The sequence below is a fragment of the Centroberyx affinis genome, unplaced genomic scaffold (genome assembly GCF_046629955.1).
Source record: "Centroberyx affinis isolate AG114_WGS23_722 - 3 ecotype Tasmania unplaced genomic scaffold, CSIRO-AGI_Caff_v1 ptg003377l_1, whole genome shotgun sequence".
Classification (NCBI taxonomy): Eukaryota; Metazoa; Chordata; class Actinopteri; order Beryciformes; family Berycidae; genus Centroberyx; species Centroberyx affinis.
In genome coordinates, this window is record NW_027281366.1 from 37,213 (window position 1) to 64,277 (window position 27,065).

The 27,065-nt window shown below is 40.0% G+C and overlaps 1 protein-coding gene across 1 annotated transcript; it reads left to right on the forward strand.

Annotated features, from left to right (window-relative positions):
* Positions 1–27,065, forward strand: LOC139660739 (deoxycytidylate deaminase-like; the record flags this gene model as incomplete). The annotated part of the gene is made up of 5 exons (XM_071538951.1): positions 1–148; positions 1,204–1,300; positions 8,506–8,641; positions 20,654–20,770; positions 26,965–27,065. Coding segments are annotated over exons 1-5 (495 nt in total), but the record flags the coding sequence as incomplete, so codon positions are not given.

Below are 27,065 nucleotides of genomic sequence, written 5' to 3' on the forward strand. Positions count from 1 at the left end.
GGTGTTGTGTGTTCGTTCTACTTTTCTGCTGCTGCTGTGTGTTAACATATTTGTCAACAGCTTAAACGTCGGATAACTCTGTGATTTTGGCTTCATTGTGCAAGATGGAAAAAGAAAATACCCCGCCGACGCCAGCTCATCAAAACGGGTAACGTGTTTTGTGCCACTCATGTGTTTAGTTTAGTTCTATTAGTCCATCCTAACATTACGGTATGCCAAAGTAGCTTGATGTATTCAAACAAAAAACGAACCTGTTCAAAATAACCGTCAAGGTGACAGTAGGGTGAGGCAAAGCATATGTTTAAAAATGTCTTTGTTAAAATTACATTCGGTTGACCAACTACTTGCATAGCATGTAACAGTGGGAATCTTACAAGCTTTACTTGTAGGTTGACATAGACTAGCCCCCGTAACATTACGTGCAGTTGTCTGTCTTTATTCAAAAATCTAGCGTGGCAAAAGGTAATACTTCATATAATGTAACTCCAGACGTTGTCAGGAACCACTCTTTGATTCGGCATAGCTATAGTCCACTAAGAAGCACTAATTCCAATAAAATCTCAACTTTTAGAATTAGTTCACCCCGGTTTTATTCATGGTATGTGATTTTAAGGCTGGCTTCTAACTATTCGTAAAAGGTCTTAAATCATGTTCTACGCGGTGTGTACACAGAAGAATTAAATTGATCTATGGCTGCACTCTATGTTGCTTATCCTTCATCTTGATTCAGTTTGGGAACGCGCATGAAGTTCAGCATGCGGAAATAGTGTGTAGGTTCTCAACGTGGGGTCCGGGGACCACCACGGGTCCTTGAGGGGGTTCCAGGGGGTCCCCAGCAAATTGATGAATTGTTAAATTTCACCATTATTTCATTTACAAGAAGTTAACACAATTAGAGAATGTAGAAGAATGAGTGTTTTGATCATAGCTTTGCTGTTATCTCTCTACAATACAGATAGTCATGGAATTCTGGACAAAATCATATCTGACAATAAAAATATTCTCAGATTTTAGTCCGAGAGACAAAATCTCATCAAATAGGGGTCCGTGGCTCTAATGTGTCTCTCAAGTCAAAAATGGATTGGGCTTAAGGGAGATTTGTTTTTCCCCATATTAGACACTGTTATATTTGATTTACTGTCTCCTATCTATCTATCTATCTATCTATCTATCTATCTATCTATCTATCTATCTATCTATCAGTATCTCTAAGAAGAGAGAGGACTACCTGGAATGGCCCGAGTATTTTATGGCTGTGGCCTTCCTGTCAGCTCAGAGGAGCAAGGATCCGAGCTCACAGGTATTTCATTTCAGTTTCAACTTGCTTTATTGAGATGATGAGTACATTCCTATGTTGCCAAAGCGAATACAATAATATATGCGTATAAGTACTAAAACACACACACTTCATCCTTCACACATACTGCACAAATCAACTTTTCCTCTCTCACAGTCTCTCGCATACACACTAGGGTTTGTATGCATAGAGTTTTTATGTAATGTCTGCAGATATGTCTATTCCATTCTATTAGATTGAATGTAAATGTTGATAAAGGGCCTGATTGTTAAATATCTTTGCGTTTTCTAAATTACCTGTAGCTGCACTGATTCATCCACTTTTCCATCTACTGTATCACACTCATAAGTCAACAAACATTCTATTTTGTAGTATGTTAATGGGTTAACTTTTTTGTAACGGCAATGAACAGTTGCACTAGGGCTGGGCGATAATTCAATATTATCGTTTATCGTCTTTCAGTGGACTCATATTGTGATGATATGAAGATATTTTTATATCGTGACACACGTCTGCTGTCTAAATTGATGATGACAAGCCAATTTTACTTAAAAACTCTGATAAAATGAGGTATGGTAGGAATATTATTTGAAAATTTCAGTTTTGTTTGACACCACACCTAACATTACCATTCGGTTCAATGAGATGAGCATTCATTTGATTATTTAACGTGATTTTGCATACATGAACCATATCGTGATAGGCTATATATTGATATCAAGAAAAATCCTTATGATTATCATGATATTGATTTCAACCATATCGCCCAGCCCTAAGTTGCACAACCGAATGAGAATTCCTTCCCACTGTCTGCAGCTGATCTTGTAATGGCACAATGCTGTTTAGATCACAATATCTGAAATGCATCATTTAGCTACAGTTTGCTCCTACAACCCTTGTCTAATGCAGTGGTTCTCAACCTTTTGGCTTGTGACCCCTTAACACGAATCAATGCCTACTCATGACCCCTGTCACAGGCTGAATATACAAAGTGCTGATTTTGCCCTTTCAAGTTGTTTTGTGTGATTAATTATCAGAGGACATGATCATTTTTATTTTTTTTCCTTTGCCATAAATCATTTTGTGACCTCCCAAAATGATCTTGCAAGTCGTGTTCCCCTGGCGGGTCCAGCCCCCGAGGTTGAGAACCGCTGGTCTAATGCACCCGGATGTCCCCAGTTTACATAAATCGTATTAGTTTATTCAAGTAAAGGCTTATGTTTGCAGACAAATGCCTTGCTGAATGTAGTTCAAATTTAGCACAAAGGAGTCCTACACTGTGTTTTTTCTTTCCATACTTCCCACCTACACTGGCACTCCGTACCCACGTTGACCCCATTGCCCCTGCAATCCTTCACTTTTTTTCTCCCTTTGTCTCTCTCATTGTAACTCACCACAGACATTGACTATAACCCCTCACCCTGTATGCTCTTATCCTTTTCTTGCCTTTCTTTTATACACGCGAACCGCACACATTGAACGTAACACTGCCTTTGTGTGAGGCGTCCACTTCACTATCCATGGTATACCATTTAATTATTAAGCAGGCTGTCAGGATCTCCTCATCAGGACCCATGTTTTTCTTTTCTGATCACAAATCTGTCCAAAACACCTCAGTGGGTTTTGACACCTTTTTTTGTTTGTTTTTTTTAGCTGTTTTGCACATATGCGCATGCGGTCACGCACACACACACACACACACACACACACACACACACACACACACACAGTTACAGTGAGTTGCGTGGTGTCCCTTGTGTGTTTTCAACAGTGTGTTCCACCTTGTCAGGTGGCATAAAAACACACTGAAGTCTATCATGTAGTGCTGACATTGAGACACACACACACACACACACACACCACCCACTACTCAAACTACCCTAGTAGTTTAGAAGCAAAGAATATTGATTCTGTGTCAGCTGCTGCAGTTTTTGATGTGCCCTTTTGCTGCAAAACTAAGCAGCCAGTTTGGGCCAAATAAAGTTGATTCAAAATGAATTGCATGAAGTCTTTCTCAAGCTCGGAACCAAACTGAGTAAATGTGGTCTCTCACCCTGCGGTCCAGGATCATTAGAACATTAGTAGTGTTATCATATTGTTATCATGTATCATGTTGGATTTTTCAAACGCACACCTGCCATTCATTTCTACTAGATATTAAGGTTGGGCAATTGAACAAATACAGCGGGTATCAGTGATAGGCCGAATCCATCACCGGTGGAAATTCGTTGCCATTTTTAAAAAAATTTTTTTTTATCCCCATTTAAATTCGCTTTATATTTGGTAAATTAATATGTAGCCTACTGCAAGACATTCAGGGTGTGCCGTTATATACATTTTTATTTTCATTGAGACCAAAGCCATGTTGAATACATGGTGACATCTGCTGGCTAAACAGCAACATTGCGATGATTGAGGAACATATTATTTTGGCAGTGAGGCAAGTTACCTAGGCTAATTGTTACAACTTAAGGTGACGTTCAAGGCACAGTGATATTGGCATGGCCTTTCTAAAATGTTGGTATTTAGCTAATTTGCCAAATAAGTGATTCTGTTAAGTCCATTAGCAACCTCCGCAAACCAACCATTGCAAACCATGACTGCACATTGCACACTACACTGTCCTCCTCCCTGTATTTACTGATATACATTGTTGGCCTACAAGTAAGCTGATACAAAGCTGACTTTTCAATCGCAATGCAAACTAATTTAATTGAGTTTGTTTGCCTTTGTGCATTACACAGAAATGGTAGATGGAAAACATTAAGTGTGTGCATTATTTATTTAGTTGTTTAGGTTAGTGAGCGACTACAATATTACTAACACTGAAACATGCACGTGGTCAAAACTGTCCTAAATTAGCCTACTTTTCATAGCTGGTATACATGTTAAAAAATAACTTACGGTTTGTATGAACAGGAAGTTATCGGTAGTGAAAACTTTTACCACCCGCCTTCTTTTATCTGATTGGCTAAGTGACCAAAATGTGACATTGACGAGCGGCGCTGCTGTTTGGCTTTCGACAAAAAGTTGGAATGTGCAAGGCGAGTCGCATGGAATAGGAAAGCAGCAGGAGCATCATACCAGAGGAATATAGTGGATGGCATAGAGTGCCTAGAGTTTTGCTGGTGGTTGAGTTTGAGTGAGAAGCAAATTCAGAATTTTTGTGGTTACTAAATGCATTTTGTGTCAAAGCAATGAAAAATAATTTACAGCTTGATCTGGATAGAGCGCTGTTGTGCTGTGTGAAGGGTTTTGAAAAAGTGAACTCGTTATTGAAAAACTAATATTTCTTAGTGCCTGTTGTAAAGTTACACTTAGTTAAAAACCGTGGGCCGGTTGCACAAAACACCTTAAGGTAAGATTTTCCTTAAAGTCTGAGTTAAGGTTTCCTTAAAATAAAATCGGTTCCACAAAACACCCGTAAGTCTTCTTAAGGTTTCCGTAAAATGTTCACTTCAGTATTTAAGGTTTTCTCCTTATCTTGGTCTTATACTTAAAGAGTCCCTTAAAGTTAGTTAAACCGTTGCACAAAAGACCTTAGCAACCAAAGTAAGGAAAAAAACTTAAGGTAGGCCTACCTCTGACTCTATCTTAACCGCAACATGGCCGAGTTTATGGCGATAAATGAAGAAGTTGTCGTATTTTTTCATACTTTAAGTTGCAATTTCCTCCCACATTCGTTTTTTTCTGTTTGCTGTTATTTGTGGATCAAATGTACTTTTTAGTATATGCTTTCTATTGTATTCCTCCAGAAGTATAAATTGGGTGTTCTTGTGTTCTTTTCTTCTGCCATTTTTTTACTATCTGTAGGCCAACTTTGTGAGACGATAACAGATGAGATGATCACAGGTATCACAAGCGCAAGTGCAAGCAAACAAACGTTTCTCCATGGAAACTAGAATTTTACCGCTGTAAAATCTTTCAATGCAGTAAATGCCATAATGTTTTTCCTTAACTAAGGGACTAAAGGATTCTGTGCAACACCCTTAAGTAAGTCCCTCAGCTAAGGAGAAATTAAGCCTTAAGTGTCATACTTAAGGAGAAAACTTAGTTAGGAACAGATTTGCATGAAACTCTGTGGAAAGTTTGGTAATGGGGTAAGGACGACAGGGGGGCTTGGTGGTGTGCGTGGCTTCTCATAAAATGGCACATAACTTCCGAACAGATTCACGCAACACCATGAAGCTTTGTGGGAAGTTTGGTCATGAGGCAAGGATTCATAAACAATTTGGACAGTGCATATCGTCCAACTGTATATTGTACTGTATATTATGTACCATTTAAGCATACTGACTTAAAATGACAAATTGAGATCATTTTAAATATCAATATGGGTGATGAAATTCCAAGTATAGGCAATCATAAAAGGCAACAATAAGACATTGGGCCTCACGCAAGAACATTTTCGTATTCTAAAATTTCTCCTACTTTTTTCGTGAGTTGGACTCGTACGAGTGTGCCACGTCAGATTCACCAAACGCTCGCTTTTTGCAATCGGCGACTATAAAGCATTATCGTAATTCTCCGATCTCATATTTATACTGAATATCAGCCGATTCTGATTGCTGGCCGATCGATCGCGGCATCCCTACACATTACCGCTGTGTTATCCTCAGCTGTAGCTCAGGTGACAGCCAATCAAAACCAACATGTAAATTAAGCTTTACATGTAAGTAACACCTGTCTGCCTGTGTGTCAATGGGCAGCAGAGACGCATTAGAACGGCAGATGAACCTCTTCCTCCTCATGCACTCCTACTGCTCTAATTGCAATGTTGGCCATGATAAACTGAATGTTTATGATGTCATTACTGGAAATATAAATTGGCTGGTGGTGATTGTGACCTGATGAAGACCTATCAAAACATTGTAAGATAAATATATGGGAGCATTGGCAGCAGTGTGCAGCGTTCTCTTTCTTAAATACTTTAGCTCTACTACAATCCAGCACCTGCTAAAAAGTTTATGGGAATGTGCGTATGGTCATCTCTTTTTTTTTATTATGATAAAGTGAAATCGGATGGAAACTAGCGTTTACAACCGCAATCAGAGCGGTGATTAATAATTGCAAAGCCAGTCATATTTATTAAACATTTTCACGTGTGTCCAGTGATAGCCTAATGAATGCCCTGGGATACAATGTAACTAACTATTGATTTTTAAATAGTGTACATTCATTTTCATTAGTTAACATTTATTTCTACAATATACCATCTGACTAGAACAGGCGGTATTTTTTTGTGCTTTTATGAATCGCATTCACAATATGTAAATGCTCAAAAGGGGTGGAAGAACGATGTTGTACATATATACGTCTATGGTGTAATCCGATGCGTTAGTATTATTATACTTCAATGTGTGTTATAGGGAGGGAGTGAGGGGCCTTGAAAGGGCCTAGAAATTGTAATAGCCCCGGGGCCTACCACGTAATTAGTCCAGCACTGACTTCTTCAACCAATTAGGGACCGGAAAAAATTATATCCCAGACAAGTCGGCATGCTTCTGAGGAAGCTTTTGACTAAAAACTCTTGGCCTGACGATGTTTTTCTCCCCCATCCTCTCTATATGTGAGTGTAATTGGGTGCGAATCTGGTTTGAAACCTTGTAGTGTGCACCGGACCTCAGAGAAACTTGTCGATTTCATTCTAATACACTCCCTTAGGGCCCTTCAATTTCTTTATATTTGGACCAGGTTTACCATAGTTCACAATTAGGCTGGGTTTCTCGATGGCTTGGCCAAGGCATCCTGATGTGGATCCTGAAATGTAAAAAAAAAAAAAAAAAAGTAATGTTACTCTTTACCCACTCATTTCAGAAGTAATATTCCCTGGCAGCAGTAATTTGTTACGCCACTTGTTATATTGCTTTTGTGTTAAACCTTTCCAAAACCGGCAATTGCCTCCTCTCTTGCCTTCAAAAATTGGGGCTTGGTTGTTTCGCCTGGTGTTTCCTATGTGAATGAATATTTGAAAGTCTAGTTTTACAAGCTTCCAGTTACTACACATTGAAAAAGTTGAACTGCAGCAAAGCAAGACAAATACACTTTTGTTTAGTAAACTTGGTCAGAAAAGGTACTTCGAACTACTTTGTAAAAAATGTTTGGACACATGACTGCAAAAAAATACCACTGATTAGGATGTTAAACAATTTTTTTTTTTTTTTTAATTGAAGTAAAGTGCAAGGAATGTTGATGGACTTTCTAATGGCTACACTCTACTAACCGAAGCAGAGTAGGGGTTTCTGGCACAACTTCACCTACCTCCAAGGTGCATGGAGAAGGCAAGAAGGTCAGACCCGGCACCCACGGTCATAGAACGGGACCCGACCCGGACCCGATTGACCATAATAAAACGTGGACCCGAACCCGTACGGGTCCCGGGTCGGGTCTCGGATCCTACGGTCCGGGTAGACCCGTGAAGACCTCTACCCTATTTAAATGTTGTTTGTAATGTGTTTCATGACAACCCTGATGAAGGCCACAAGCCGAAACGCGTTGGTCAAACAATAAAGTTGTTCTATATACTACAAGTGTTGCTGGAGTTTTGACCTTTTTACACACTCTACTAACCAACAGAGGTGAATGATCAGGAAAACAAAATAACATTGCTGTCCAATGTTTATATCATCCTTTCCCTCGATAAAATCATAGTATTGGGAATACTTCCACCCAGAGAAAGTAAACTTTTCTGCCATTTCTCATTAAAATAATGGGAATATTTCCAACCGCGAATGTCAACTTTTCTGCTATATCTCATCAAAGCAATGGGAATACTTGCACCCAGTGTAATCAGAATCAGAAACTTTTGTCCGCCAAGTACAATGTACAGGGAATTTCTCTCGGTGCAAGTCAACTCAGATTTTTCATAGAAACATATATCGCATGGCCCGCCCTGGACACTGAAAAAAAAACCATTGACAACCCCCCTGCCAAATTTAAAGAGGGAAGACCGCAGAACTATACACTGAAACTTTTATGTTTATTTAGTGCTAGATATTTGACTGAAATAGCTTTCTTACTTGTTACCAGTGGGAAACATTAGAACTACATTGATGGCTACCGGCAGCTTGACACATATATTTTTTTATTCAAGGTCCGCCTTGGAAATCTGACAGCGATGTGTGATCATTGTAAGATTAGACTATTTTCTAGATTTAAAAATTCACAGCTAGATTAAACAAATGTCAAATCTCTCTCCCTCTCCGTAGGTAGGAGCCTGTATAGTGAACCCGGAGAATAAGATTGTTGGTATCGGTTACAACGGTATGCCCAATGGTTGTGACGACGACCTGCTGCCATGGTCCCGATCAGCTGAAAACCGGCTGGACACAAAGTACCCTTACGGTGAGATCGCACACACACACACACACACACACACTCCTTGCTCTCGAACAATCAACATCAGTTCTTTAAAACCAAATCAGCTCTACTCAGACTCTTATCTAGGGACCTGTAAGTAAAAAGTTTTATTTTTTTCTCAAAACCTATGTTATTTGTTCTCAATTTCTTTTTGTTTTTTTGTTTCTATGTAATTATTAGGGTTGGGCTAGTTTCCAGTGTAACCGGTTTAATAAGGTGTACAAGCTCACATCGGTTTTTAACATGATAAATACAATATGTAATAGATAATTATATAATTTACTGACTTGTACCCCTTTCACAAATCATTACTGCTTTTGTTGAGAAGCGATGCAGGACAGCGTTTGTTTACACTGTTCAGCTGTTCAAGATGGCGCAGACTAGAAGAAGTTTTTTTTTTTTTGTGAGAAGGCAGTGGAAGAAGTACTTACAACTACTAGTAATGCAGACCAGTATTGCAGTCCTGCAGACCAGGAGAAGATATATCAGATAAAATGGAGTGTTTAACGGCACTGGGATCTACAGCAGGGGCTGAATTTCAGTGCGACAACACACTTGGCGCGCTCTCTCTCCCTCTCTCTCTCTCTATAAGGCTTCGAGCCCCCTCTGCTGTTGCAGCATCTCTCGCTAGCATACAATGATGTGAACTTTTTTTAAGATTTTTTTTATTTAGGTATTTTATGCTTTATTGACAGAGATAGTGTGAGAGAGAGACAGGAAGGTATGGGAGAGAGAGAGGGGAGGACATGCAAGAAGAAGCTGTAAAGGCTTCATCAACTCAATTTGATGTCGACAGCATACTTCTGACAAAACTGAAGTTAGTCTTAAGTCAAAGTTTTCAGCCATTTTTATCTTTAGCGTAGCTACACAGACAAAGGAAACTTGTTTCTACCCGCGCAGAAAAACTAACCAGAGATGTGTTTTCAAACACACACAAGACAGAGGTGTGGCTACACGAGATGAACTGCATTGTGGGCATTATAGGGCCCTACTTATCCCAGTCTTTAAGTAAATGACTGTACCAATGACTGTATCAGAATGCCAACTCTCTGCCACCCTCTTCCTACCCCGTTGAAGAATTTATTTTATTTTCAGAAATAAGATTAAACTTGAATGATCCCCAAGGAGAAACTGTGCCATTGTAGCAGCAAAAGTGATGGGATACGCCAAAGAAAAAAACGAATATAGCACAAAAATAGAATACAGACAAATTTGGGGTTATATACATTATAACAATATCAAAAATATACTGTACGAAACTTCACTGTTTTACTGTGAAGTTAAATAATACATCTCAAGGTATGAGTCAGTTACATTTGTCAAACAATGCCATTCTTTCATTGTTGTGTGTATACCTCTACTGCTACAACCGCTGCTACTAGTAATGATAATAACAGTATTTGTACAGCAATTTTCTGTGGGGCATACACATGATCCCATGATTTTCTTTTATTTCTGAATTTTTAAAAAAATTTTTTTTAGATATTTCTATGTGCAGCTAGGGCCATATTTCCTAGGTTGTCCATATTCAGCTGCTTCAGTTCAATCTGCTGCTCAATCTCTCAAAGGCACTAGCACATTAAAACCTCTAGAGGGAGATAGAGGATAAATAATGAACTTGTCTGCACCTTGTCTATTAATAAGAAGCTCTCTCTCTCACTCTCTCTCACTCTCTCTCTCTCTCTCTCTCTCTCTCTCTCTTTCTAATAATAGTTTAATTAGGCTGGGCTGCTGTTACCAGATGGCATATTTGCCAGCTACCGCACGTGTGTGTACGTGTACATGTTAACACGTATGTGCACACATACTCCCTTCATCATTACTGGGTGCGTTTGTTTTCTTTGCATGTTTAAGAGGCCTTGCTTTTTTCTGTTTTTTTTTGTGTCTGTATGGATTTGCGTATTCCGTCCTCTTTACTTTGGCAGCCATGACTAGTGGCGTTTTTTAAAGGATTATTCCGTGTAACTTTCATCAGTCGGCAACAAGCTGTTGCTGCCTTTGACGTCAGAGCCTCATTACTTTGTTCTTTATCGATCACAGCACATCAGCCCTATTAAGCCGAAATGTTCCGGTTACAACTCAGACATCTGGGACTCACTCGGGGTGAGAGTTTGTGTTTGCTGATTTACATTAATGCCGGTGTGTGTGTGTGTGTGTGTGTGTATTAGTATGTGTGTGCTTATGTGTGTAAATCAGACTAATCAAATACACCAGAGGCACTCTTCTGTTTTTTATTTTTCATTTTTTTTAAATTATCAGGTTCTTACAGTTTGAGAGGGTTGGCTGGCATCAATTAGGCTTACAATAATGACTGGCATAACTTTAAAGGAATAGTATCCCACAAAACTCAATTGATTTAGGGAACAACAGCTGTTCCTTTTCTAGTTCTTAGACACTCAGAAAGTTTTCTAGCCTGTGTATGCATGAGTGTAGATTCTTTCACTAGCTATGCCTGGCTCATTTAATAAGTGTTAGTTTGTGAAGCTTACCATTATTTGTGTGACAGCTGTTCCACAGCTGTGTGTGTGTGTATAGTCTTTTACAACCAAAACGGGCATGTTAGAGTTATTTAGCAAAACTTAAATTAGTTGGGTAACAGCTGTTCCTCTTGAGTTCTTGGACAGTAATAAACTTATGTAATTACCATCAATTTGTCTTTCACAAGCATGAATGTAATGATTCATGAGATATCATTTCATCATATCAACTGCTCCTATTGAGTTCTCAGACATTTGGAAAGCTGGTTTCAGTTACTTTGTGTGTTTGTGCATAGTTTCATACATCTATGATTACCATAGTTTGAAAAAGCTGAACTGTAAAGTTTAGTTTGCTGAACACAAATGCTTTTTTTTTTCAGCAAAGTTCTGCTTCACATCCATACACAAGGCTGGAAATTAAGCTCATTTGGCAAGTGGGATTTTCATTTTAATCCAAAACCTTAACCCACATAGACCTTCCACAAATTAACATTTAGCTAGGCTGTTACAGAAATAAAAGTGATTCTCACCTGCATGCTATCTCTGCAGTTCCACAGTTAAAACCATGATGTTGTCACTGTTTCCGTCCACCAATGTGCTGTAGCCTCTGTGGGAGTACCGACTTAGCTCAGCTGAGGTAAAATAAATTAAACACAACCTCTGTGAGTGAACATTATCTTTTTGCTAACAGAATTGTGAAAAAAATGCAAAGTTTTTTGCAGTTGTCAGCCAATGAAATAAAATGAATAGAATGCTTGGCCTACGAGCAACCTCCCAGTGGTAATCACTGAAATGAGGTGCTGTGTTTGGCTGGAATGAAAACCTAAAGTAGTGATTCTCAACCTTTTTCATATCAAGGACCCTAATTTAATCAGTCACGGACCCCCATTTGATGAGATTTTGCCTCTAGGACCCAAATCTGAGAATATTTTTATTGTTGGATATGATTTTGTCCAAAATTCCATAACTATTTGTATTGTAGGTAGAGAGATAACAGTGAAACTATGATCAAAACCGTCATTCTTCTACATTCATAATGGTGAATTTTAACAATGCATCAATTTGCTGGGGACCCCCTGGAACCCCCTCAAGGACCCCTGGTGGTCCCCGGACCCCACATTGAGAAACACTGACCTAAAGACTGGTTAAGGTTTGGGCAAATGGGCATTAATGGAGTAGGCAAGCAATGGAAGGTTGGTGAAAGCAAATGTTACTGAAGCTATGTCCAAGAGTTTGAAAAAAAGGGTTACCGGAGGTAAAGGACTGTGGGTGAGGTAATGGGTCAGGTGTTCCCTATTGAGCCGTTACAGATGGTCAGTTTGGCACGTTGGCATTTTTTGCCAATTAAAGAATAATTATTTGGCCATACACACACACACACATGCATATTTTCATTTACCTCTGGATAACCCCTCATTCTACTTTTACTTCTACCCAAAACTTCTCTTTCAAATTTTATTTTTTATTTTATTTTCATTTCATTCTGATATCCTGAGATGGAACATTAAGCACCTTGTGGTTTTTCAGTAATTTTACTAATGCTCCCGGTTTAACCAACACGTGATGCAGTTAAAAATGACAGTCAAGATACCAAAAGGGAGATCTGTTACCGGGCAGGAATTATACCACGGCCAAACAGCCAGTGCCGTGGATGCCCCGGAGTGTGTCCATAATGCCTCTTCTCAAATGAACTCTCCACACGGCCGGTTTGGCCTGTCCAGTTTTCAACTGGCCGTTGTGCCTTAAAACAAAGTTGTGGATTTCCTCATTTAAAACTACATGCGACGCAGCAAATAAACAAACTCACGTTTCCCAGAGTCTCCGTCTTCACGCTGGACATCAACAGTAGCGCCAGATTTCTCCCACTCCCGCAAATATATCTGTAACGTTAATGTAAACATTAACAGCTAATTATTAATTAAACTGAGAGGGAGAGAGAGAAGCCATCGCTAACTGCTAAACTATCGCTAACTGCTCAGCTAAGTAACTAAACAACTGTGGGATTAGCGAGAAAGTTGCTAAAAGAAGGAGAGAGCTATGAGTGCTTGAGCAGAACTAGAGTCAGTTTAAATGTACAGTGGGTAATTAGCCGCTGTAATGAAGAATATAGCAAAATGAACCGGGTTGAGAGCAGCAAAAACACTATCAGTAGCAGTAGCCTGCATGTGAGGCATTTAGGGGACATCGGTAAATTGTAGCATCTACCGATAGTCTGCATGTGAAGCGTTTAGGGAACATCTGTAATTTGTAGCTACAGAAAATAACCTGGGTTACACTTGCGTTATCGTGTGTTACTGGACATGTAACTAACTTTGCAGTCTGAGCCATCTTACATATGTTCTGTGTCACACTGCAGCACTTCATTTTTCTATTAGGATATTTATTTTGTTGAGGAAAAAGGACTGAAAAAAGGATTTTAATAACCATTGGTTTTGGCCTTGGTGCCCTACATTTTGGCGGCGATGCCCCAATAAATTTGTATTTATCAAAAGCCAAAGTGGCCTTGCCCTAAAAATGATTTAATTCCAGGCCTGCTGTTGGGGTTGGTGAGCTGTAGCAATCCAGTGCAAGTTGAGTTAGTTTAGACAGCCTAAGAAAAATACAGAAGACTTGTGTAAACGTGGGTCACCAACAATTTAAAAATGTTATAAATATTTACATTGAGTAGGAATCTACGAGCAAGGGACTAGTGATTCCAAATCCCATTTTCTGTGCTTTTTTTTGTTTAACTGCTTCAACTCTTCCGTGAAAAAATGAGTGAAACAGTGGTACGCTGTGGTAGCCAGGAGAGAGACATAAATTAGCCCCAGCCTTTCAGTTTTGTAAAGTCAAGCAGAGGAGTACATGCCATGCTGTAACGGTTTAATGGTAATGTTAAGTTTGGCTGGGGAACGGGGTCTCCTATGGTTCCTGTCGAACTGGACTAGCTTCGGTTTAGTGATTTTTGGATGTTAACATGCACTCTTCACCTTCTATCTCAGTCCAAGGCCTTTTAAAGGTCTGGAACATGTTTAAGGTTATTACACAAGTGCCATTTTTGTCAATTTATTACATTACTTTACTTTTTCCTGTGCTTTATTTCCATCTGTTCACATTGCACACAGGGTTCCTGCGGGTCTCTAAAAAGTCTGAAAAACACTTAAAATAACTTACTGAAATTTAAGGTCATAAAAAAGTATGACAATGTCTTACAGTCAGTTATTGGTGGTCTTAGTTTTTTCACCTTGTAATGGCAGTGTTTCCCATATATTATATATTCTACAGTTAGCTAAGGGATGTGATTAGCTAACAGTTACTGAGAGCAAGTTTTATGACAGCCAGCAAAACTTAACGTTTGGTAAATTGAAGACTCTACTGTAGGTCAAGTTTCCTCACCTTCTTGGCTAAATCAGATAAAACAGGACATTTCCCCGCTCGATCTTTCAGATGAGTTTATTGAGGTATTTCCCAATGTTCATCGTGGAAAATCCAGATTCACATCGATATGTGGAACCAAACATGGTGAACACATGAATGGCCACCTTCTGAAGGTGGGCAACATTTGCTGCAGTAACGCAATCGGCGACCCGCCTCGCTTTGGAAAAAAGTGGCGGAAACGAAGCAGAGTGGTAATGTGTTGTTTGTTGCCAGGCAACCAAAGTAACGCTGAGTTGTTCTCTTGAGAAGTGACGCGTGAGTTCTGCTCAAGTTGAACTATTTTCAACCACTGCGGAAAAATCCTTGATCCGCGACACACAAACACACACACACAAGCGGCTCCGTGAAAGTAAAAATCTAGGATGGTTAACTTGCGCTCTGCAATGTGTGAAAACATATGCGTTCATGGCCTCGCACACAACGCGTTGGACACTACTGTGACCCAAGGTCTGTTCCAGATTGATCTGTAGTTCGATCCGGACCTTGGTCCAGAGTTTGAGAAGCCCTGCTTTAAGCCCTGCAGTAACTATCACAGGCAACATTTTAGTTTTATAGTGCCTTTCATTGCACTCACTCTGTAACCATCTGTAAATGTTAGCTGTGCAGGTAGCAATTAGATAGGACTGGGCATATCACTGTGAAAATATCTTTTAGGTGAAAACATTAAATTTGACATTAACTGACCACTGATTTCAGCACTTCATTGCACAGTAATGACAGCCAAATAAGTGGCAGGCTGCAGTTTCTCACCTCCGGAGTGTTGGACATGCTAGATAGTAGTATGGGGGGGTTAGTATTAGCCCCAGAGAGCTGTATCGTTTCCGTTACCGCTCACCATGGCACTTCTAGAAGTTTTCAAGAGTCAGGAAAGCTTTGTCGGGTGGTGCCAGCCAGGAGACCCATCTGCAGCTCAACATCGGTAAGACAAACGAGGTGGTGTTAGATTTCCAACTGACTTCTGTCACCATTCAGGGTCAGGAGAGGGAGATGATTCAATCCTAGAAATCCCTGGGGGTTCTCATCAACAACAAACTGGGCTGGCCCGACAACATTGATGAACTCTACAAGAAAGGATAGAGTATATGCTCACCATGTGGCGTGCTTTCAAGGTGTGCAATAGACTTCTGCCAATCAGTAGCGGCCAGTACATTGTTATTTGCTATTGTGAGCTAAGGAGGCAACATCAAGACCGGGGATGCCATCAGGCTCAACAAACTGGTCACACGTCCAATAAGTGTCTCAACACTAAACAATTGAATATGACTGTGATCGGTCAAAGGGTCGTGCTATAATCGCCTTCCAATCTCAAATTTGAAAAAAAAGAGGTATAAAATCTTAACTTTGGCCTAGAGAGCTGTGATCCCACAGCATTGTCCTCCTAAACCTTAAAAAAACATGTTTTTTTTTAAAATTGTCATCAATTTATTAGTAAACGGACATAAAACTGTAATATCTTGAAAACTGTGTGTACAGTAGATCAAAATGTTCAGCTGCAAAGTTTGATAAATTGACAATGTGACATGTTCAAGATAGTTTTGTCAGTCTTCATCAAACTAAAGACCAATGATGTCTGTACTGTGGAGATGACTGGAAAGTCATGTAAATTGATTGATGGGGGCACTAATAAAGTTAGAATATTCTTTCTGAGGCTTTCAACATAGGTTGGACTATCACGTTTCCCCCCTTTGGGAGTTGGCCTAGTGGTTAAGGTGCAGGTCTTCAAAGCACACGATTGTGAGTTCAAATCCCAGACCTGCCACCACCAAGTCAGGAATAGCCAACCAACAAAAACCTGTCAGTGGTATCAGGATGATGTATATGAGATGATTAATGATGAAATTAATGATGTGATGAGTTATACTTTATTGATGGCATGCACCTGGCATCTCAGGTCTAAATCAGTCCCTATTAGATGGCTAGCATGAAAACCAGTTGGGAACCATGACGTGTACATCATGGCGTTCTTTGGCTCTGGGGTGCTCACAACGCTACTAACATTTGTGCTTACTACAAAATTCGTTGGATTCCGATCAAACGCATCTACACAAACCAGTTTGTCTGACAATCCATACTACCAAGGGATAATAACGGGAAATCATGGACATGAACATGAGGACATCAAAACCCTGGGGTTAGGGAAATACACCATCCTCTCCACTTTTCTATATCCCATAACCGTAACGGGGCGTCTGTGCTTTTGTAAGGAATGATATTAACTTCACCATTGGATCAGACGATATATATATTCGCCTACCCAAAACTAAACCTTTTCTAATAGGGGTGTGTTACAGACCGCCTTAGCAAAATGTTTTTTTTTATGAAAGCCTTGAAAATGTATTGGCTAGTTGCAACGGTATAACAAAAAACGAATGTTTTCTACTAGGTGATTTTAATACTGATGTTTCCAAGAGAAATTGCCCAACGTATGGAGCTTTCACCAGGTTTAGCAAATTATTTGACTTGACACAGCTGATTAGTGAACCCACCCGAGTAAGCCAATTGATCTCATTATGGTGTCAGATGAAGCCAACATTTCCCAGCATGGGGTAATTCCTTATGGGTTTCCTGACCATTTCATGACATTCTGTACTAGGAAGAAAAAATTTTAAGTCATAAAACTATAATGATCAGATCACTTAAGAATTATTGTGTTGAGTCCTTTAGGGAGCAGTTGGGCAGGATGAATTGGACCGCTGTGCTGCAAAATCACTCTGTCGATGAGGCCTGGGACATGTTTAACCACTGCTTTCTCAAGGTTGTGAATACTATGGCTCCACTTAAGCAGGTCAGGCTAAAGCAGAGAACAAGCCCATGGTTTAATCCAGAGATCCTATAAGCTATTAAGCAAAGAGAGGAGGCATTGCATAGATTTAAGATATTAAGGGAGCAAGCTGATGCTGATAGCTACAAAACATGGGGAAATGAAGCTCAGAGAAGAATCAAAGTTGCGGGAAAAAAAAAAGAGTACTACATGGTTCAGATCAAGGAAAACAAAAATTTGCATTTTTGGTCCCAGTTACAGATGAGCCACTGAGATCTCAATGAATCTGACTGGACTCCTCAAGGTCTGCTGACCTTCCACAACCTTACATATAACTTCTCTCTCACCCCTTATTGTGGAATGTACAATGTGACCTTAAATTTCTGATCAAATGAAGCCAAATGCAATTATTCTCTTTAACAGCCAATGTACTGTCAATCCAAACCAAATGGAACGTAGCCTAAATGTTACACATACATTTCAAAATGAGTGGAGTAGTGAGGATGTTAGTGGCCAATTGGAACGCTAACGGCCCTCAATCACATTAGCATATTGCGTTGCACCCACACATTGAGGATAGGCGATATTGAATATTGATTTTGATTTGAAATCTTTGCTTTGACTGTGTATTGACTTTATCTTTATCTTAGATTGACTAGATCTGTCTTGACCAAGGCATCTTCCCTTTACTTATTGATAGTATATTGTTTTGTCTTATTAAGCGTTAACCAACCCTTATTAAGCATTAACTAACCCTTATTAAGCATTAACCAACCCTTATTAAACATTAACCAACCCTTATTAAACATTAACCAACCCTTATTAAGCATTAACCAACCCTTATTAAGCATTAACCAACCCTTATTAAGCATGAACTAACCCTTATTAAGCATTAACCAACCCTTATTAAGCATTAACCAACCCTTATTAAGCATTAACTAACCCTTAACTTAGTGACCCTTATTATAAAGTGCTACCTGCTTTACTAAACATAGTAAATCATCATGCCCTTTAACACTGAATTTCCTGGTTTCCTTTTTCTTATCCTGCTCATTTATAGTTTCACAACTTTCATTAGCTGGGAAATAGACAGGTATTGCTAGCTTTTGTTTCTATTTTTTGGTTTTTATATTTGTCTTCAATTGAAATTCAGGTAGCATTGAACAGGTCTTAAAAAGTTAAATATTTGGCTTTCCGATTCCTGCAGATACCCTACTTCCTATACTTGCTATACCTTTATGTCATTACCACAAATGCAGCCAAAGCACTGTACAGAATCTTTATTTGTTTTAACATTGCGCAAATATTTTGGACACGCCGTGCTCAGTCCTCACATTAAACATATTGAAACGAACATTTTGGAAAAATCAAACTGAAACTAGCAAAGCCCCATCACAAAGCAACACACACTTTGCACACCCCTGTTCAGCTCCCAGATTTTTGCCAGAATAGCTGGTTGGCATTGAGAGGGGTGTGTGCGTTTCTGGCAGAGCTGTATGCCTGTCGTCCTGGTGGGACGTGTTAATCTGCCAGTTGACAGGGGCTATTCATTCCCCATAATTAGCAGCGCAAAGAAGCTTAACACACACACATACAGTGAGAGTAAAAAAAACATTAGGGCAACCTTCCTAATATTTAAGTGCGCCGCTTTTGGCACAATCCATGTCTCGATTGTCTCAAGACAAAAATCCCTCTATAATCTGCCTTATCCCCTTCCTGACTCAAGTGGATTTAACAAGTCGAATCAAAGAGTGATCAGAGTTTTCACCTTTTCACCTTCTCAGTCTGTAAAGGTTTGCACAGGGTTAGGGTATATCACCAAAATGACCAAATCAGAATCTCATGCTATTCCGCGCCGTGTGAGGAAAAGTGCCTAGTGGCAGTGGTCAGAAATGATGGTGCGTATATGAATTATATGCATCTCATATCCCATTAAGATCCAGCATGCTCACAAGTAAGTCAGGAACCACGGGAGAGGGCACAGGTGGTCCATCCAAGAATCTCAGATCAGATTAGAGTTTTTCATATTTACACTCACCGAGCACTTTATTAGGAACACCATACTACTAATACTGGGTAGGTATCAGCTTTCAGCTCAGTGTCAACTGGCTACCAAAGTGCCATCCTCCTCCAGGTTGGACGTGTTGCATTCTGGGATGCTTTTCTGCTCTCCACAGTTGTAAAGAGGTTATCTGAGTTACTGAAGCCTTTCTGTCAGCTCCAACCAGTCTGGCCGTTCTCCTCTGACCTCTGACCTCTCTCATCAACAAGGCGTTTCCGTCCGCAGAACCGCCGCTCACTGGATGTTTTTTTGTTTTTCGCACCATTCTGTGTTGTGTGTGAAAATCCCAGGAGATCAACAGGTTCAGAAACACTCAAACCAGCCCGTCTGGCACCAACAGCCATGCCACGGTCAAAGTCACTGAGAGTCACATTTTTTTCCCCATTCTGATGTTTGATGTGAACATGAACTGCACTGCTGCCACATGATTGGCTGAATGGATAATTGCATGAATAAGCAGGTGTACAGGTGTTCCTAATAAAGTGCTCGGTGAGTGTATACATACAGTACTGTGCAAAAGTCTTAGGCATATGTCAAAGATATCCATAAAGCGAAGATGCTTTCAAAACTAATGAAATGCAGAGTTTCTGAATATCAAAAATTTACAATAAACAGCAGTCTACTGACACACTAATGCAGAAAACAAATACACATCTAAGACTTCTAAGAAATGTATATAAAAAATCTAGGGTGCCTAAGACTTTTGCACAGAGAGAGAGAGAGGGAGAGATTTCATTTCTTTTTTTCTTTTTTCATACTTTTTTCTTTTCATGTATTATGTTGCTTAATTCCCTGTAAAATAAAATGGCAATAAATATATCCTTGGGGGGAAAAAAAAAAAAAAAAGAATTCTGCAATTACAAAGACAAATCCGCCAGAGCTTTAAGGCCTTGGTGGATTTGTCTTGACAGCTGAAGAATTTTGCACTTGCAACTTGTGGGATGAAGGAGACTATTTGCTTGCGCGTTGCTCTTTTCGAGTGCGTGTTTGCACCCACCAACTTGATTTGCATACGTTTCTTACTGAATTAGACTAAACCTCTGTGCTCTTAGCGAAAGCAAATGCACAAATTGCCTGGATCTGGGTGTACGTACACACACACAAACACAAACACACACACACACACCATTCCCACGTTCCCAAAGATACAGGTCACAAGAAAGGATGTCGGATGGGAACATTTCCACACACCGTGTTGCAGATTGCAGTGATTTTGTTGAACGGGACGTATTGTACTGACCCGGGACCGTTTCCCTCCCTCCCTCCCTCTGCTTCCGCAGTGTGCCACGCCGAGCTGAACGCCATTATGAATAAGAACAGCGCCGACGTGAAGGGCTGCACCATATACGTGGCTCTGTTCCCCTGCAACGAGTGTGCCAAGCTCATCATCCAGGCAGGTGGGAGTTGAGAGCGCGCACACACACACACACACACACACACACACTCTCCGGTCAATCGTATCAAGGGTTTTTGAAAGCCGATCCTGATATTTTAGCCGATATTCTATGTCTGCCTCAGGTGGGGGAGAAACTGATTTAGAAAGTGTGTTTCATCTGATGTTATTGTGCTTCAGCTGTGCACCGTTCTTGCTTTGACTCGAGGTGACTTTACAAAATGCTACCCTGCTGCATGAAACCCCTGTGTGTGTGTGTGTGTGTGTGTGTGAGAAAGAAGTTTCTATATCCAAGCAGGAACCTGGAGAGGGAAACCTACTCCCCACTGTGCAGTAGAGGTGAGAGTGTGTGAGTGTGCTATACCGCTGAGCAGTTGAGTTGATGGGTGTGTATATATGTACCCACCCTGCTGTGCACTACAGTAGGTAGCTGGTGTGTTTTTGTTTGTTTGAGCTTGTACATGCACAGCGTGTGCTAATTTGAGCGAGCAGCATGTAAGGGAAGTTTAAGTGTGTGCTGAGTGTATGTCTGAGTCTGTGTGTGGTGAAATGTGAACATGGAGTAGTGTGCGTGTGTGTTTACCGCCAACCCCAGAGACTGGGTTAACCCTAACACCAGTTCAAGGAAAATATTGAATATCTGTATATATCTACGTGTCCTACATAGTTGGTCTGATTTACCCAGAGAGGATGCGGAGATGCAGATCTAGACGGCCCCAATTGGGCCAGTGCCTGAAAAAATATATTTCAAAGTAAAAGGCTATTTCTTCTGTTGTGGAAGTGACAATTTGGGTTGAAATTGCTGAGCTTGCATATTTTTTAAAAGCACCAATAACTACCGCAAACACACACTCGATGCCCACGAGAAGTATGTCGGCAAAGCAGGTAGCTTACAGCCATCATCTGGTCTTATTAATGTATTGGCAAGACTGATGAATGGGAAGACTTACCTGCCTCATGAACTTCCCACTCTGGTTTTTACAGCTGATTACATCTACAGAAAGACTTCATCAGTTGTTTATGTGGGCTCGTCTATGAATACGATAACGGTAACAAGGGCTGGTTTATACTTTGCAATTTTGTTAAATTAGTAAAAAATCATCTATTCATCCATTTTCTATCCAACAGGGCAAGCAGAGGAGCTGAGGCGTCCTTTTCCATTTCTCATTTCCATCCTGACCATTTTTCCTCATTCTTTCTCACTATTCCTCTCCATTTTTCCTAATCTTCCCCTCCCATTTTTCCTATTTCTTCCTCTCCCCTTTCTGTTGTTGTTTCTTCCAGTTAATTTTTTCAATTCACTGTGCTTTTTTGGCATTAAAGTAAGGAACAATACTAAAGCATCAGGATAAAAGGTTTTTACATGAAATTAAAACATGAAATGTAAAAAAAAAAGCAAGCACAGATCCTGTACAGACCCATGGCGTGTGTGTTCAATTCAATGCACTGAAGCATCATGACATGGTTATGGGTTAAATAATTCCACTAATGTGACTTAGATGTTTGTAAATTAACAGCAGAGTGGGGCTCGGTTAGCCAAAGAGACACTAGATGCTATGTCATTACTAGCGTCCCAAAGATCTTTATCCAACTCACCATTAACGAGAACTTCATTTACCAATGCCTTCCAAACGCCGGTTCCTTACCACGGTGAAGTTAGTTAGAAGTTTGTGCCCGGTTGCACAAAAACTCTTAGTTAAATTCTCTTTAATGTTCACCTTAAACTCAAGTGAGTTGCACAAGACCCACTTATCTCCCCCCTCAGGGAATATGCTTAGATAAATCTGCAGATAAGGAAAAGATCCTTAAGTCATCCTTATATTATTCATAGTATCCCCATGATGTAGGGCTGGGCGATATGGACAAAATCAAATATCACGATATCTTTGACCAAATACCTCGATGTCGATATTGCAAGAATATTGTAGGGATGACTATTGGTGCTTTCACAAAATATTGACACACTGAGATTTTTGATAAATAATCTTCAGTAACGTGGATATAATGACTAAGTGGGTAAAGGCAAATAATAGAACAGCTAGAACAGTCTGGTAAGTTCAGAAAATGACATCACTTTACTGTAATGCAGCCTTTAAAACCAGGAAAAGACAACACTTATGCCATATCACCATATTACGATATCCAAAATCTAAGACGATATCTAGTCTCATATCACGATATCGATTATAATATTGATATATTGCCCAGCCCTACCATGATGTCACATGCATTTCCTACCAATATGGCACTTTACAATACACACAGCTCATTGGCGGTGTTTGTCATTTGATTGTAATCACCTGTTAATTTATTACAATCACCTGTTATTTTCCTACCAAGATGGCCATGTGGTGATGTAACAGAATACCATGAATTGCTGATGGGTTGTACAAAGCCCCTTAAGGGAATTTCCTTTCCTTAAATGTTAAGGGGCCTCCCATGGTCTCTTATGTATTTGTGCCATTTTTATATTGCTATTTCTTTTTCAACTTAATTCCTATTACAGTCAAAGAAAATGACGTATATGTAGCCAGATAGCCAAATATGTTTCCAACGTTCTTGTTGGCAAGATTGAAATCCACCAGCTAGCAGCTTGTTTAATGCATTTTCCCAGCTAGCTTGCAGCCAGTCTGTTTCTAGTGCACAAAAATAATACATAGTCTGCATGAAATAAGTATGTATGACATGGTTTGGTGTCACAAAAATGTAAACTTTGATGAAATTGCAAGGAGAGTTGTGAGTTTTCAAAATAATAGCGATCTCTGCTGAACCTTTGCAGATTGCGCAGAGCGGTTGCCACGGCAACGAGGGACTCAACTGCGACCTTTAATTTACTTTAATTTATTTGTTTATTTGACAGGGACAGTGCACAATATAGCATATTGCACCAGAGTATAACCAACTAATTTGCATCTGTAATCCCTGGGCAGGAGCCCATCACATCCCAAAGGTGCTCTATTGGATTGAGATCTGGTGACTGTGGAGGCCATTTGAGTGAACTCATTGTCATGTTCAAGAAACCAGTTTGAGTTGATTTGAGCTTTGTGACATGGCACGTTATCCTGCTGGAAGTAACCATTAGAAGATGGGTACACTGTGGTCATAGGGATGGACATGGTCAGCAACAACACTCAATTGGCACTAAGGGGCCCAAAGTGTGTCAAGAAAATATCCCCCACACCATTTCACCACCACCAGCAGCCTGAACCGTTGATACAAGGCAGGATGGATCCATGCTTTCATGTTGTTTACGCCAAATTCTGACCCTACCATCTGAATGTCGCAGCAGAAATCGAGACTCATCAGACCAGGCAATGTTTTTCCAATCTTCTATTGTCCAATTTTGGTGAGCCAGTGCCAATTGTAGCCTCAGTTTCCTGCTCTCAGCTGACAGGAGTGGCACCCGGTGTGGTCTTCTGCTGCTGTAGCCCATCTGCTTCAAGGTTGGACGTGTTGTAAGTTACTGTTGCCTTTCTATCAGCTCGAACCAGTCTGGCCATTCTCCTCTGACCTCTGCCATCCACACGGCATTTTCGCCCAGAGAACTGCGGCTCACTGGATATTTTCTCTTTTTCGGACCATTCTCTGTAAACCCTAGAGATGGTTGTGCGTGAAAATCCCAGTAGATCAGCAGTTTCTGAAATACTCATACCAGCCCGTCTGGCACCAACAACCAAAGTCACTTAAATCACCTTTCTTCCCCATTCTGATGCTTGGTTTGAACTTCAGCAGATCGTCTCAACCATGTCTACATGCCTAAATGCATAGAGTTGCTGCCACGTGATTGGCTGATTAGATATTTGAGTTAACGAGCAGTTGAACAGGTGTACCTAATGAAGTGGCCGGTGAGTGTATATCAATACACACGTGTGTACATACTAGACAAACCCCTTATATATAAATACTGAGTGTATGTGTGCATAGATACTAACACACACGTTTTCCTCCCTCCCTTTCCCCTTATCTCTCTCCCTCACATCCAGCTGTTTCTTCTCTCCCAGCACGTCTTTCTCTGTGTCTGTGTGTTTCAGTCTGATTTCCCTTTTCATTCCTTTCCATCCCTCTCTCCTCCTCCGAGTTTGTGCGTTGTCCTGTCAACGGAAATGGAGAACAGCTTTTTTTTTCTCTCTCTCCCCTTTTTCTCTCTTTTTCCCTCTCTGGTCTCCTCTTTTCATCTTTTTTTGGAGCGTGAATTCAAAGCGTGTGCTTTTTGGACACATGTTGCTGTTTTCATGTTTGAAGATGTGAAATTTTCCCAGGTGAAAATGACATTTGTCTCTTTGAGAAATGAAACAAATATGGACATATGTATTGTCAGGTGAAAACAAAAATGTGCACATGTGGGGGGGCTATGAATTGCATTTTTCACATATGAAGTAAAAACTTTTTCACATGATGCCAGAATACACGCATTTGAAATTTCACGTGCTTCAACTTTTTTGTAAGGGAATGACTACCAAAGATATCGACAAAATAAAGAAAACGAGAATATTGTGAATTAACACTCAACCCACCATTCCCCTCCTGACCTCCCCTGTGAGCGTCTCTTGCTAGTTTTTTTTTTTTTATACGTTATTTTTATTGCTTTTCCATTACAAAAAGAACACATACGCATAAAGGAGAAAAAAAAAAGAAAAGGTCTGGGTTGCACCTTCTAAACATGGCCTACTTATTCCTGCGACATATTCAGTGGTTCATTCTCTTGACATGTAAACATTGTCCACTTCTCCCATTTCTCTTGACACCGATCCTCTTGAACTCTTATCCTATGAGTTAACTGTTCTCATATCATATATTTCATTCAGAATTTTCAGCCATCCATCTTGTGTTGGCGGTTCTGCCGTGTACCATCTCTTCGTAAAGGCCTTTTTACAAGCTGCCAACAAGCCTTTCAGCAAATATCTGTCTTCTCTTAACACAATCTCCTGTCATATACCTAGGTATATCATAGCCTAGAAGTTTGCTAATATTTTCCCAAAACTCCAAAATACATGGGAATGGTCTACATTTATTGCCCCACATCGTCTCCAACACGGTTGTGCTATAGACATGTATTTGCTCTTAATTTGGGTGTAATAATCTAATTACATTCTTCCAACATTGTTCTCTCCAGGTACGTGAGGATGTTGTAGACTGTTGTGTTCTCCAAATATGGAACCATTCATCTTCTGCAATACTCACACCTAATTCTTTTTCCCCATTTCAGCTTTACATATAATGTCGTGTTTCCTCTTCTCTCCATTAGGTGCTGATATAATGGAGATATTATTCTATATTTCTTTGAATTGCAAACTCCAATTATGGTTCTAATTATTCCATTTTTATCTAAATTTACACTGTGCTGTATAATAATCATAAAAGCCCCTTAATTGCAAATATCTGAAGTGGTCCTGGTTGTTTAATATATATTGTTGTTTCAGCTCCTGGAAACCCATAACATTCCCATCTTTTATTACTGTGCATAATGCTGTTATACCACTTGGAATCCATTGTTTGAACCTCTGGTCAAGAGTGCCCGGGATAAAATGTCTGTCATAGGCTATCCATCGAAGTAGTCTGAGTTCTTTCTCTAATCTATATTTTTGTACTAAATTAAACCACAATTCTAATGTAAATCGAGCAACAGCATCTACCTATTGAAGTAAATCCTTTGCTACATCTCTGTCTCCAATGAGGCTTTGAATTTCCCCTCCTTGTACATATCTCTCTAGATTTTTCCATTTTGCGTCATAGTCCTTAGCACACCAATAAATAACTGCATGGAAATATTCCCTAAGATTAGGCAACGCCATACTCCCTTTATGTTTCCCAATCTGTAATGTTTCAAATTTGACTCATGGCCTTTGACCATTCCATATAAACCTTAACATAACTTTATCCCAGACTCTGAATTGTTTCTCATGGATCTCGATTCTCTTGCTAGGTTATTAGTTATTCTTTGCTCTTTGCTCTCATATCTTGAAATTGTTGACGTGTTTTCTATTGTTTCTAATTTAAAAGGCACTTAAATACGTTTGACTCCAATTTTGTTCACATCTCTTCCCTCTCTCTCTCCTTCCATCTATCATCCACTTCTCAAGGTAGAAAGAGGGTAATCATGTTAAGTAGCATGACTCTCTTGCGAAGACTGCTTCTAATGGTCTATTTCTTCTCTCCTTCTGCCTCTCCATCCCTTCATCATCCCCTCCCTCTGTCCAGGTATTAAAGACGTGGTCTATCTTTCTGATAAGTACCATGAAACCCCAGAGATGACTGCTTCCAGAAGGCTCCTCAACTTGGCAGGCGTAGGATATAAGTGG